At 33.1% G+C, this 13,384-nt stretch overlaps 1 protein-coding gene across 2 annotated transcripts in view; it reads right to left on the reverse strand.

The window, feature by feature from the left end:
• Window positions 1-13,384, reverse strand: part of LOC148952085 (spondin-1-like) — a 185,168-nt gene that overhangs the window by 157,306 nt on the left and 14,478 nt on the right. For both annotated transcript variants that reach the window (XM_089089526.1, XM_089089525.1), the window contains exon 2: window positions 4,879-5,054. In XM_089089526.1, the coding sequence (XP_088945652.1) occupies window positions 4,879-5,054 (176 nt within the window). The remainder of the gene's footprint in view (window positions 1-4,878; window positions 5,055-13,384) is intronic.

Genomic DNA, 13,384 nt, shown 5'->3' on the forward strand with positions numbered 1-13,384 from the left:
ACATCAGAAGGGTTGGATTAAGTAGGGGTTTAGTTGAACGTAGGTTAACTTAAATGGGGTTATGTTGTACGGGGGTTGAGTTGAAACAGGATTGAACTAAACAGGGCTTGAGTTGCATGACAGCTGAGCCAAACAGGGGTTGAGAAAAAACCGAGGATCCAGTTGAACGATGATTCAGTTAAACGCATTCGGTTGCACGGGGTTCATTTAAACGTCAGTTCAGTTACATGCACGCTAGAAGGGTTGGCTGTAGAAACTTTTAAGCATTAAAGTGGGAATTGAAAGCTCTAGTATACTTTTTAAGTGCTGAAATTGATTGGAGGGCAACCAGTCTCCCTCCCATGCTCTTTTATGCTACATTTCATTAGGACACATCGAACGGTCAAATAAGTATGCTTCTGGTGTCAAAATCACCCCACAGTCCCAGGGGCAATGGCCCTAAATTATGAAATTGACCCCTTGCTCGCAGATAGGTCATTGTAGAAAAAGCTGTTATATTTGGCCTTGGCTGTCCGATCATCTAGTAGCTCTTTGGGATTGTTTGCTAGCCCAAGATACCCAGAGTTTCTTATTCGCTATGCTCTGAAAACGACTGGTGCCCTATGTAAATACAAAGATCTGATAAACACCCGAGTTTTCAAATTATTAACTAAAAAAAACTTTCCGAAAAGGACATATTTTTTTAAATGAAAGCAAAGAGCCCTATTAAACTTAAAACCAGCGGAGATAAATTTCTATAATAATTCATAATCAAAATGACCAGTAATAAACGAAACTGAAAACGAACATAAATTAAAATAAGCGGTCATAGCGAACATAGAGATAACAGATACTAATATAGATAAATAAATAAATCTGAAACGAGCAAAAATAAATTGAACATTCAAGAACTTAAGCGGACAAAAATTACTACAAACGCTAGTTGGGCTACTGCTCTTTTCCTCCTTCCCTAACCGTTAAAGTCTGAAGCCTGTTGCGTCATTTTCGTTTATTGAAAACCATGTGTATCTTGAACCCTATGCTTTTGTTTTTCAAAGCACTGACGACAACTAAATAGAAAACCACTATAATAATCAACATGACTGGAAAGTACTGATAAAAATAAACTGAATATTTAATATATAATGATGTTAATTCCTGGAAACTCGGTAATTCAAGATTTTATTTCTAAGTAATCTCTATTTTTATTTTTCAATGTTGTAAAAGTAAAACAAAATTTCTGTAATATATTCGTTTTCAGTAAAGCGTAAATGAGAAAACAGGCTTTAGATTTTTACAGTTAAAGTATGGGGAGAAGGGCAGTGGCCAAACTAGTGTTTGTAGTAATTTTTGTTCGTTTTAAGTTTGACTTGAATATCCAATTTCGTTTTTGTTCGTTTCAAGATTTATTTGTTAACTGACACATTAGATTTTGAATTATCTATCTTATAGCCTCTATAAACTAATGTTGATAATTACCGACCTATTGCAATACTTTCTCCTTTGTCAAAGATTTTGGAAAAGTTATTTCACAAAAGAATTTTGTCTTATTTAGATAAAAAAAATCTTTTAACCAAAAGCCAGTTTGGGTTTAGACCAGGTCGTTCTACTGAACAAGCAGTTGCAGCCCTTTTGCTTAAAACTAATGATTAACTGAATAATGATAATTATGTATCATGTATTTTTTACTACAAAAAAAAGCATTTGATACTCTAAATCATTCCATTTTGTTTGAAAAATTGAGAAACTCGGGAACTTGTGGAAACAAATTTGATTTAATAGAGTCATATCTATGTAATTGCGAATTACAGGTAGACCTAGGATGCCATCTGTTCCAGTCTAAATCACTGGATGATATTGGAGTGCACCAGGGGTCTTCTTGGCCCGTTAGTATTTTTATATATAGTAACGATCTCCCTAATTGTCTATCCTATATAGATAGCCTAACACTTATGTATGCAGATGATACTGTGGTATCTGTTGAAGCTAAAATCCCTTCATTATTGATCGAGAACATTGCGTCTGAAATGAATTCAGTTATCCAGTGGGTTTCTTGTAATCGTCTAGTTCTCAATTTTTCTAAGACAGAATTTATGGTTTTTGGGAGATCTAAGCAAGGAGTTGCTATGGTTGGGATTGATGAGTTATTTGTTTCTGGGTGTAGAATTAGACGGGTTAAGACATATAGATATTTGGGGATTATTCTTGATGAGCTTTTATGTTTCCGTAGTCATTCTGACCATCTCCGTATAAAATTAACCCAAAATTTAGGATGTTTACATCGGTTAAAGTATGTTTTTTCTTTTTCAATTATTAAAATCCTTTATCATTCTTTAATAGAATCATACCTTAGATATTGTCCCATTATTTACCTAAATACATTACATAATCATTCTATACCCTTCTAGACATTGCAAAATAAAGCAGAAAGGATCTTTGGTACTTTCCTTCATTATCGTGCACGACTTCAAAATCTTTTTAAAACAAAAGTTTCAATTAGATTTCTTCATATATTTAATATTAACCATATTAAGGATTAGTGACTATCGCTCTGTTATTATGATATTCAGTCTCCGGTGAGTTATTTTTATGAATCACAAATTCTTGTCAACCCTTTTCGCTCACTCGCTTCTTCGTCGGCTCGTTTTGGAGCGTATAGAATCCCTTTGGTTAGTTGTGAAAGAGATAAATTTTCAATAAGATACCAAATCCCTTCTATAGCAAATAGGCTAAAATTAAATAGTAAATTTAAGAATCTTAATAGCCGATCCCTTTTAAAGACTAGATTAGTAGAATATATTATTAGCCTTTGATGACGGGGTGATTCTTCTTGATAATTTGTTTCTTAGCATTATTTTTAGATTTTGCCGTGCTGGGGTAGCCTCCTTTGTCCTTCTCCTTCTATATGTTATGATTTTTTTTGGTTTATCTTCTTTATCTTTATTTTTGGTGTACTTGAACTCATTGTAATAATTGTTAGCCTTCCTTTCGAGTTTAGCTCCCTGTTGGCTTTATTTAATTATTTGTGTTGTTTATATCTGTATGAAATACAATTTATCTATCTTATCTTAGCCTGAATACATCTAAATTATAGCCTATGTCCAATCCTAGGTACTGGGTAGAACTTGTTTACCTAACCTTACAAATAGTGTGTTAAAGGTGTGGTTTATTGAGGCGTATAAATTCTAAATCAATTCTGAAATGGAAATAATTTTAACCCACATTTCCTTCAAATTTATCACATAATTAAACTGATACTTGTCAGAAAATAACGTTCAGTCTTGCGAGACTACAGATACGAAAACTAGATTTTTAAGTTTTCTCATCCTCATCATCACTTAGCTACTTGTAATATCGCAAGAGAAAACCTTGGCAACGCAACCTTTCTGTGGGTCAATAAAAAAATTTGTTGCGCCTTTTTTTTTGTAGATAATTATTTTGACACGAAAGTCTGACTTTAATGGCGTTTTTAAAATTTAAATCTAGCTGTCGCAACAAACTTTTTCAGCACATTAATTACTGTAAATTAACCATCTCAAGGATGTTCTCTTTTCCTTGTTTTGCACCAGGCTTCGTAAACTAGCCAAATTTCTTATGGTAAAAGGATTTGACCAATCTAGTTTGAATAAGGAGAGAGAGCAGTAATCTGTAAAATTTATTGTACCTTACTATGTCCAAAAGGCTCCTTTTTTCTTCACATGGAAACTTTTAAGTCACTCCAATTTTTATTATTAGAAAGTTCAGTTACAAAGAAACGGTACATTAATCTGTCAGAATAAAAGTGTGTGGCTGTGGTAGACGAATTCACAAAAACTGTTGATCACGATACGCTTGTTTCTAAAGACACGTCTTTAGACTGGGTATGGTATTTTCAGGAAGTTATTTTTTCCCCACTAAATTCGGGTGTTTCAGGCAAAAATATTTTAATTCGTCAGTGTTTTTATGCATTTCAACTTTTTAAGCAAAATTTTCAAATGGTGGTCAGATTTTCCCTAGCACCGTATTTGCATAGTAAGTTATTTTTTTCTTCTTGCCAAAAGCACCAGTAGCTTTAAAGACGCTTCAAATTTGAAAATGCATTTAAAGTCGGACTAAATGTTGCGTTGGTAAACTTTTTCAAAACTATTTTCATTAAATTTACAGAGCACTAAAATTAAAAATAACAATTTGACAAAATTATTATTAAAAAGGTCGAGGTGAGCTTTTTTTAATTACCTTATTTACACACCCTTTAATGGAAAAACTAATTTTAAAGAAACCAAATGCAAAAAATTCATTCTTTACATGCCTTTATTATTATTATTGTTTTCTAGAGATGATGAAAGGAAAAAAAAATGATGATTCACTATTTTCTGCCTTTTCTTTAAATGAGAGAGAAGTGCGATTTTGTGCACCTCAGCACTGACACTAAAATTACTAGCTGCATGTTTGCATTTTAGAATTTTCTTACATTGTTAAAACTTAAAATAGCTTCCAAGTAGCATCTCGCAATCTCTTATTATTTTGACCTATAGAAGTTTTAAAATTTATGTGAATACCTAAGTATAATCACCTACGGAACAAGTACTGACAAAACCTATCCTCTCCAAACTAAAAAGTGACCCTTTGTCCGTGTCTCCGGAGACGATTCCATACCTATGCGAACCTGGCAACTAAATAGCGTAGTTACACAATTCAATACAACTTTCCCGGTCACTCGTCGCCTGAATCACGCTCTAGCATAATTTATTGGCTGCGAGCAAAGTATTTTGGCTCGGACCGATTAAGTAGTACAGCACTTTGCGTCTAGAGGCGCTGAGGTACGCGGGGTCACTTTTGGAGAGTTTTGTCAGTACTTATTCCGTAGGTGATTATACTTTGGTGAATACATTACGATTTCATGAGAAACATCAAAATTACCTGTATACACCTCACCGGGGACGTACTTATCAGGACTGCCACTAACTTTGATGCGAAATCCATTATCTCCATGGACTTTTTGACCGAACCTTCCATCTGGTTCACGATTACACCGACTTGCCTCTGTGCATCTTAGTGTCAACGCAATGATGATAACTATTACATCAAAACCTAACCTAAATTGAAATAATGATTAGCCATTATTCAAATAAAATTTACACATAAGACTACATATTGGTTAATTCTTTTTAAAATCTTAATTTCTGTTCAAGATTTTTCTACACTCTGAGAATTTCAGACGTATTGAGTCCTTTTTGTCAGTGGATGTAGACACAAAGAAATAAAGAGGAAAATGAAAAAAAAAGAGAATAAGTTACAAATACTGCCGTTGAAGATTTTGGATCACAAGTTATTGCGTAAATGAAGCATTTTGACAAAATGCTAGTTCTAAAATTCCTTACTGTACATTTTGGAAATTACCTATTTCTTCGGAAATTTTCCACAGCTGTTGAAAATTTCCAGTTTTCTTTTATCATAATTGACAGCTTAAAACACCTTTTAATAGAGATATCCAATGTATGCAACAGGTTTAAGCAATTTTCAAGTGTCTTGAAGGGAATCAAAATATGCTGTTTAGACTTTCTCCAGTACACTTTAAATGATTGATTTAGCTGAGTGGAAATAAACAGATAGATTTTATCCAACTTCCCGGCACTAAGGAAAAGGACTATAAGTAGAAGTACAGTTCCAAATTTGTAGTTATTGAGCAACGTTCCTAAAATTAGTATTTACGTGTTATCCCGACAAACACTCAATAATTTTGCTGCTAAAAACCAGTTTACCATACTGTATACGGAGACAATCAGCTTATGTTCACAGAAATAAACTTCGTCGATGCTATATCTTAATTAAATATTTAATATATAGAGTTGGTGTTTTGGTTAGGTTAGGTTGAGTATTTAATATAATGCGATCTGGGCGGCCTACCTACCGTAAAATTCCGTAAAATTTTCATATTAAAATTCAATACCAAAAGAATTAGAGTTTTATGCTGATTTCAAATGTATAAGTTTCATTAAATTTAATCTTACCCATCAAAGGTTACGAGTCTGAAAAAGTTTGCCTGATTTATGAAAAAAGGGGTAAATACCCCCTAAAAGTCGTATAATCTTAATGAAAATCACACCATCAGATTCAGCGTATCAGAGAACCCTATAGTAGAGGTTTCAAGCACCTATCTGAAAAATATGTGGAATTTTGTATTTTTTGCCAGAAGAACGATCACGGATGTTTGTTTATTGATTCATTTTTTTTTTTTTCCGGGTGATCGTATCGACCCAGTGGTCCTAGGATATAGTAAGACGGCTCATTCAAACGGAAATTAAAAGTTCTAGTGCCCTTTTTAAGTGACTAAAAAGTCAAAGTCGTCCGATCAAAATTTTAAGACAGCCATTTTGTTCAGCATAGTTGAAAGACCGAATAACTATGCCTTTGGGGATATCTTGACCCCCCGACAGCCCCTAGGGAAACGTCTCTAAGTTACAAGTAGAACCCCTTTATCGACTCGTGACACCCACCCCTGCTGCCATCTACAATTTAGTTTAATGCTGACGGGACATAATTTATTCAAGGATTATCGATCGAGTCTAATGGGGGTCAAGGTCAATCGATCTGTTGTTGTTTGGCCACGTGTAATGACATGAGGGGTGATTTACATAATCGATGGGGGAATTATTGGTTCACGAAGGGGGAATTAAGAAACAAACATGGCTTCATTGTTGTTTGGGTAGCCTAACCTGTGAACTTGATTTACATAATCGGCGGGGAAATTATTGATTCACGAAGGGGAAATTAAGAAACATTAAGGCACACAATACAGAAATTTTCATTAAAGAAATTATGAAAAAATTGTAAGTAAGTAGCAAATTCTTTCTTGAATTCACCTGCTGGATAAACAAAGACATTTCGTTCAAGAAATTATGACAAAATTCTAAGTAAGTAACAAACTCTTTATTGTTTACATGACTTAGATACATGATGTAGAAATTTAATTCAAGAAATTATGAAAAAATTCTCAGTAAGTAACAATTTCTTTCTTGAAGTCATCTCTTGGATACACAATATGGAAATTTCATTCAAGAAATTATGAAAATATTTGTAAGTAAGTAACAAACTCTTTATTGATTTCACCTCCTGGATATACAGTACAGATACTTCATTCAAGAAATTATGAAAAAATCGCAGGTAAGTAACTTTTTTTTCTCTTAATCACAAACAATTTTCTCTTAGCTAAATGATGTAGAAATTTAATTCAAGAAACTATTGAAAAATTCTCAGTAAGTAACAATTTCTTTTTTCAAGTCAACTCCTGGATACGCAATATGGAAATTTCATTCAAGAAATTATGAAAATATTTTTAAGTAAGTAACAAACTCTTTATTTATGTCACCTCTTTGATACACAGTACAGATACTTCATTCAAGAAATTATGAAAAAATCGCAAGTAAGTAACTTTTTTTTTCTCTTTATCACAAACAATTTTCACTTAGCTACATGATGTAGAAATTTAATTCAAAAAATTATTAAAAAATTCTCAGTAAGTAACAATTTCTTTCCTGAAGTCAACTCTTGGATACACAATTTCATTCAAGAAATTATGAAAAAATTGTAACCAAGTAGCAAATTCTTTCTTGAATTTACATGTTGGATTAACAAAAATACATTTCATTCAAGAAATTATGACAAAATTCTAAGTAAGTAACAAACTCTTTATTGTTTTCACGAGTTAGATATACGATGTAGAAATTAAATTCAAGAAATTATGAAAAAAATTCTCAGTAATTAACAATTTCTTTCTTGAAGTCAACTCTTAGATACACAATACGGAAATTTCATTCAAGAAATTATGAAAATATTTGTAAGTAAGTAACAAACTCTTTATTGATTTCACCTCTTGCATATACAGTACAGATACTTCATTCAAGAAATTATGAAAAAATCACAAGTAGGTAACTTCTTTTTTCTCTTTATTACAAAGAATTTTCACTTACATAAATGATGTAGAAACTTAATTCAAGAAATTATGAAAAAATTCTAAGTAAGTATCAATTTCTTTCTTGAAGTCAACTCTTGGATACACAATACGGAAATTTCATTCAAAAATTATGAAAAAATTGTAACTAAGTAGCAAATTCTTTCTTGAATTCACCTGTTGGACAAACAAAATAGACATTTCGTTCAAGAAATTATGACAAAATTCTAAGTAAGTAACAAACTCTTCGTTGTTTTCACGAGTTAGATATACGACGTAGAAATTAAATTCAAGAAATTATTAAAAAATTCTCATTATAAGTATAAAATTACTTATTTAATTCACATTTTTTAAAAACAAAAAAAAACAAAAAAGACATATCGTTCAATAAATTATAAAAAAATTCTTAGTAAGTAACAAACTTTATTGTTTTCACGAGTTAGGTATACGATGTAGAAATTAAATTCATGAAATTATGAAAAAATTCTCAGTAAGTAACCATTTCTTTCTTGAAGTCAACTCTTGGATACACAATACGGAAATTTCATTCAAGAAATTATGAAAATATTTGTAAGTAAATAACAAACTATTTATTGATTTCACCTATTGGATATACAGCACAGATACTTCATTTAAGAAATTATCAGAAAATAGCAACTAAGCAGCTTTTTTTTCTTTTTATCACAAACAATTTTCACTTAGGTACACGATGTTGAAATTTAATTCAAGAAATTATGAAAAAATTCTCAGTAAGTAACAATTTCTTTCTTGATGTCAACTCTTGGATACACACAATACGGAAATTTCATTCAAGAAATTATCAAAAATATTTGTAAGTAAGTAACAAGCTCTTTATTGATTTCACCTCTTGAATATACAGTACAGATACTTCATTCAAGAAACGTGATTAAACACGTTTTGAAACTACAGGCTATTTGTATGCCTTTCCTTGGCACCTTTCCAAACGAGCAGGGATTCCACTGGTTCAAACTCCACGTTTTCAACCAGACTGGTTTTTTAGGCACCAATCAGGAGAGACAGGCCACGTCGACAGAGCGTTATTTCATTTTTTAAGGTTAGTTTAGACTAGGCTTCGGGCGCGCACGAAAACTAGGCTAAATTAACCTTAAAAAAATGAAATAAAGCTATGTCGACTTAGCTTGTCTCTCCTGATTGGTCCCTAAAAAACCAGTCTCGTTGAAAACGTTGAGTTTGAACCAGTGGGGAATCCCCGCTCGTGATTACGTGATTTACGTATAATATCTTTTATTGGGAAGTATTTATAAATTTTCCGGGGGAGGCGGTGGAAGTATCTGTTGGTGGGATTATGTTCGCATGGTTGAAGCTATATTTTAATTAAATATTTAGTATATAGAGTCGGTATTTTGGTTAGGTAATGTTAGGTATTTAATATAATGCGATCTGGGCGGCCTGATTTACTTAATTCTTTGTTGTAGTTTCGATAATTTTGTTACTAAAGTATTATATTTTCATCACATTTCAGTATATTTCATAATGATTAGCCTAATTTCATTTATTGAGTATTGCCGGGATAACACCTAAGTACTATAAAGTTGCTATTTATTTTACGTACACTTGAAATGTCACGTTTGAGCCTATGTTTCTCAATTGAAAAAATTTAAATAGTTTGCTATTTTGGTACAGTCTTTGATACCTTCTTAGCCGAATAGCTGCATAGTGACGACCATTTTGTAAAATTTCATTTATCTACTTTATTTTTCAAACAGTTCGTGGTAACAAACTGTAAGTAAGGAGCAACCCGGCTCAATGGTAACCGAAACTCTAGAAAACGGGTTTTTGATACCAATAGATACATCAAAAGAATTAGATTTCAATGCTGATTTCAAATATATAATTTTCATCAAGTTTAGTGCTACCCATCAAAAGTTACGCGCCTGAGAAAATTTGGCTGATTTTCAAAAAAAGGGGTAAAGACCCCCTAAAAGCTATAGAACCTTAATGAAAATCACACCATCATATCCATCGCATCAGAGGACCCTTCTATAGAGGTTTGAAGTTTCTATCTACAAAAATGTGGAATTTTGCATATTTTGCCAAAAGAAAGATCACGGATGCGTATTTATTTGTTTTTTTTCCCAGGGGGATCGTATCGACCCAGTGGTCCTAGAATATAGTGGAAGGGCTCATTGGAACGGAAATTAAAAGTTCTAATGCCCTTTTTAAGTGACCCAAAAAAATGGAAGGCAACTAGGCCCCCTCCCACGCTTATTTTTTCCCCAAAGTCACCCGATCAAAATTTTGAGATAGCCATTTTGTTCAGCATGGTCAAAAATATGATAAATATGTCTTTTAAGATGACTTAATCCTCCGAATTCCCCAGGGGGAGGGCTAAAAGTTATGAACTTTACCCAATGTTAACATATAGTATTGGTTATTGGGAAGTATACAGAAGTTTTCAGGAGGTTTTTTCTGGTAGTGGTGGGGAGGGGAGGGGGTCGGAGGATCTGTCCATGAAGGAAGTTTTCATGGGGGAAGGGAAATTGCCATGAAGGGGGCGCCGGACTTGCCAGCATTATTTATTGGTTATTGGGAAGTATACAGACATTTTCAAGAAGGATTTTTTCTGGAGGGGGGGCTAGAGGAGGGGGTTACTCTGGAGAATCTTTCCGTGGAGGATGTTTCTTTGGGGTAAGGGACATTTCTATGAAGGGGACGCCGGATTTCCGAGCATTATTTAAAAAACGATCAGAAATTAAATAAAAAAAACAAGTTTTTTCAACTGGAAAGTAAGGAGCAACATTAGAACTTAAAACGATCAGAAATTATAACGTATGTGAGGGGGTTCTCCCCCAAGTCAATACCTCGCTCTTTACGCTACAGTTTTTTTAGTGCTTTCAAAAGAGCTATCTATTCTAATTAAACGGCCTTTGTGATTCCGGGGTTTGTGAATAATTTTTTTTTTAACTTTTAACGTAAACAGCGTTGTATTAACTAAGGGGAAAACCCCATCCTATACGTAATAAAAAAAAACAGTAAAAAAAAACAAGCAATACGGCTCAATAGTAATCGATACTTTTAAAAACAGAATTTTGATGTCAATAAATGTATCAAACGAATGTGTTAATAATGCTGATTCTAAATATATAAATTTTATTAAGTTTAGTATTACTCATCAAAGGCTACGAGCCTGAGAAAATTTACCCGATTTTTTAAAGAGGGGAGAAACATCCACTACAAGTGAAAGAATTTTAATGAAAATCACACCGTCAGATTCAGCATATCAGAAAACCCTATGACATAGTTTTCAAGCTCATATCAGCAAAAATCTGCAACTTTGTATTTTTTGCCAGAAGAAACATATACGAATATAGAAGTTAGTTACGTAAGTTAATTTGTAAATTACGTCATAACAAAATTTAGAGATATCCATTTAGCAAAAGAAAATTAAAATTTTAATGCAAATTTTGTTTACTTATTCAATGACGGTGAACCAAAATAAAAGCTGCATTAACTAAGAAACGATCAGAAATTAAATTAAAAAAACAAGTTTTTTTAACTGAAAGTAAGGAGCAACATTAAAACTTAAAACGAACAGAAATTATTCCATATATGAAATGGGCTGTCCCCTCCTCAATGCCTCGCTCTTTACGCTATAGTTAGTCTCTGTCTCACAACTTTATTTTTTAAAACAATAAAAAACTTTAGTGTAAAGAGCGAAGCGTTGAGGAGGGGACAGCCCCTTTCATATACGGAATAATTTCTCTTCGTTTTAAGTTTTAATGTTGCTCCCTACTTTCAGTTTAAAAAACTTGTTTTTTTTTGTTTAATCTTAATACAAGATCCGATCTCAGTCATACGGCTTCCAATGCTTTTTTTTAACAGTTATTATTGATTTTGTACCTTTGAATGTAATATTAACGTTGAATATTAAGGAGTATCTAAAAGTCAAAATATACGAGTTTGATTGAATACTGGGCTGGATTGGTTAGTATCATTAGCCAAAAGTACAGAGGAGGACCAATGGAGCTAATTTGTGGAATGATGATCCAAATAAGGGGAATATGCATTTTTTAGGGGGAGGGGGTGCAAAATAGATTGAGCCGATAAACTTGCATTGGGGGTAAGTTTAATTATGGTAAACTTGCATTAATTAAGTAAATTACACTGCTTTAGACTATGTTAGGGGGCGCACGCCCCCTCGCCCCCTAGATCTGCCACTGATATGCACATTCTAACATAAAGGCCTTTAAGATCCCATATCAAGTATCTAGCAAGCCTCCTCAGCCTCTAATTCTTTCTACTATAGATCCAAGCTTAAATTCAATTATAGTTCCGTTTGTACGGTACTACCTTATTACCAAGCATGTATGCAAGAAATTGGAATGGGAACACCTGAACCCTTCTCGTCTGCCCAAAGCCCCCCCCCCCATGTACTTTAATTCCCTCGCCTAAGGGACATGTAATGTGACTTTTGTACAATTTCTTTGTGCCTGTACATGATCTATTGGATCCTAAAACTGTGGTATGATTTGTGAAAATTTAGGAACCAACTAATATACTTAATGTAGACCCAGAATTAGTTAGAAAATAACTTTCGCAAAAAATGAAGTTTTTTTGTGGAAGCAGACAGCGAAGTGAAAACTTATAAGAATGAAGAACCATTGCTTCGCAGATTGCGCAAGATATATCAGCAAAACCAGCACATGTAACGACCCATGATATTTTCTAATATTCATAGAATTTAGCGCTTTATTAAAAATTAAAAACCGAACCTGAAAAATAAAGATACCCTCTTAGAAGCAGAAAATTCCATAAGCAGCATTTAGGCAAGAAAAGATTGATTTATAAGGCTCTCAATAGTTTTTTACTAGCCATAAAATTGATAAATTTTTAGTAGTCTATTATACTCAAGCAAGCTCAATTTTCAGTAAAGCGATAGTTTTTAGAATTCAAAAAATAATGAAAAATATCACGAGTAAGCATATTTAAGTTAATATCTTACATATATCTTCCGTCATCTACGAAGCAATAATTCTTACTTATTTTAAGTTTTGACTACGCCCTTTACCTCCGTAAAAATAAACTTTAAACTCTATCTTTTATCTAATTGTTGGTGTAGGCCAAATATATAGGTTGGTTGCTAAATTTGCAGAAATACTAATGTGCTTTTAGTATGATCTTGTTCTTTTTTCATTACTTTTTATATAAACAATAAACGAAAAGCGGATGAAGATTTGCTGGATGTTTTCACAGAAATTGCTTAAGGATTGTTCTGGGTACCCGGCTGACTAACCGTATTTCAAACAATAGGCTATACGAGAAATGTGGTTCAATACCGTTCTCTAGGGCTATAATCATAGGCAGCGCGCTAGCGCTGCAAGCGCGCTGCTTTCAGGGGTCCAGGGGTTGAACTAGATATTCAGGGAGGAGATTGTGCAATGCAAGCAGACAGGTTTCTGAGCCAACACCTATTTTCTGGGCCAATTAGAGATG

This window comes from Artemia sp. Qi Xiang Cuo, chromosome 5 (assembly GCF_049724085.1).
Source record: "Artemia sp. Qi Xiang Cuo chromosome 5, ASM4972408v1, whole genome shotgun sequence".
NCBI lineage: Eukaryota > Metazoa > Arthropoda > Branchiopoda > Anostraca > Artemiidae > Artemia > Artemia sp. Qi Xiang Cuo.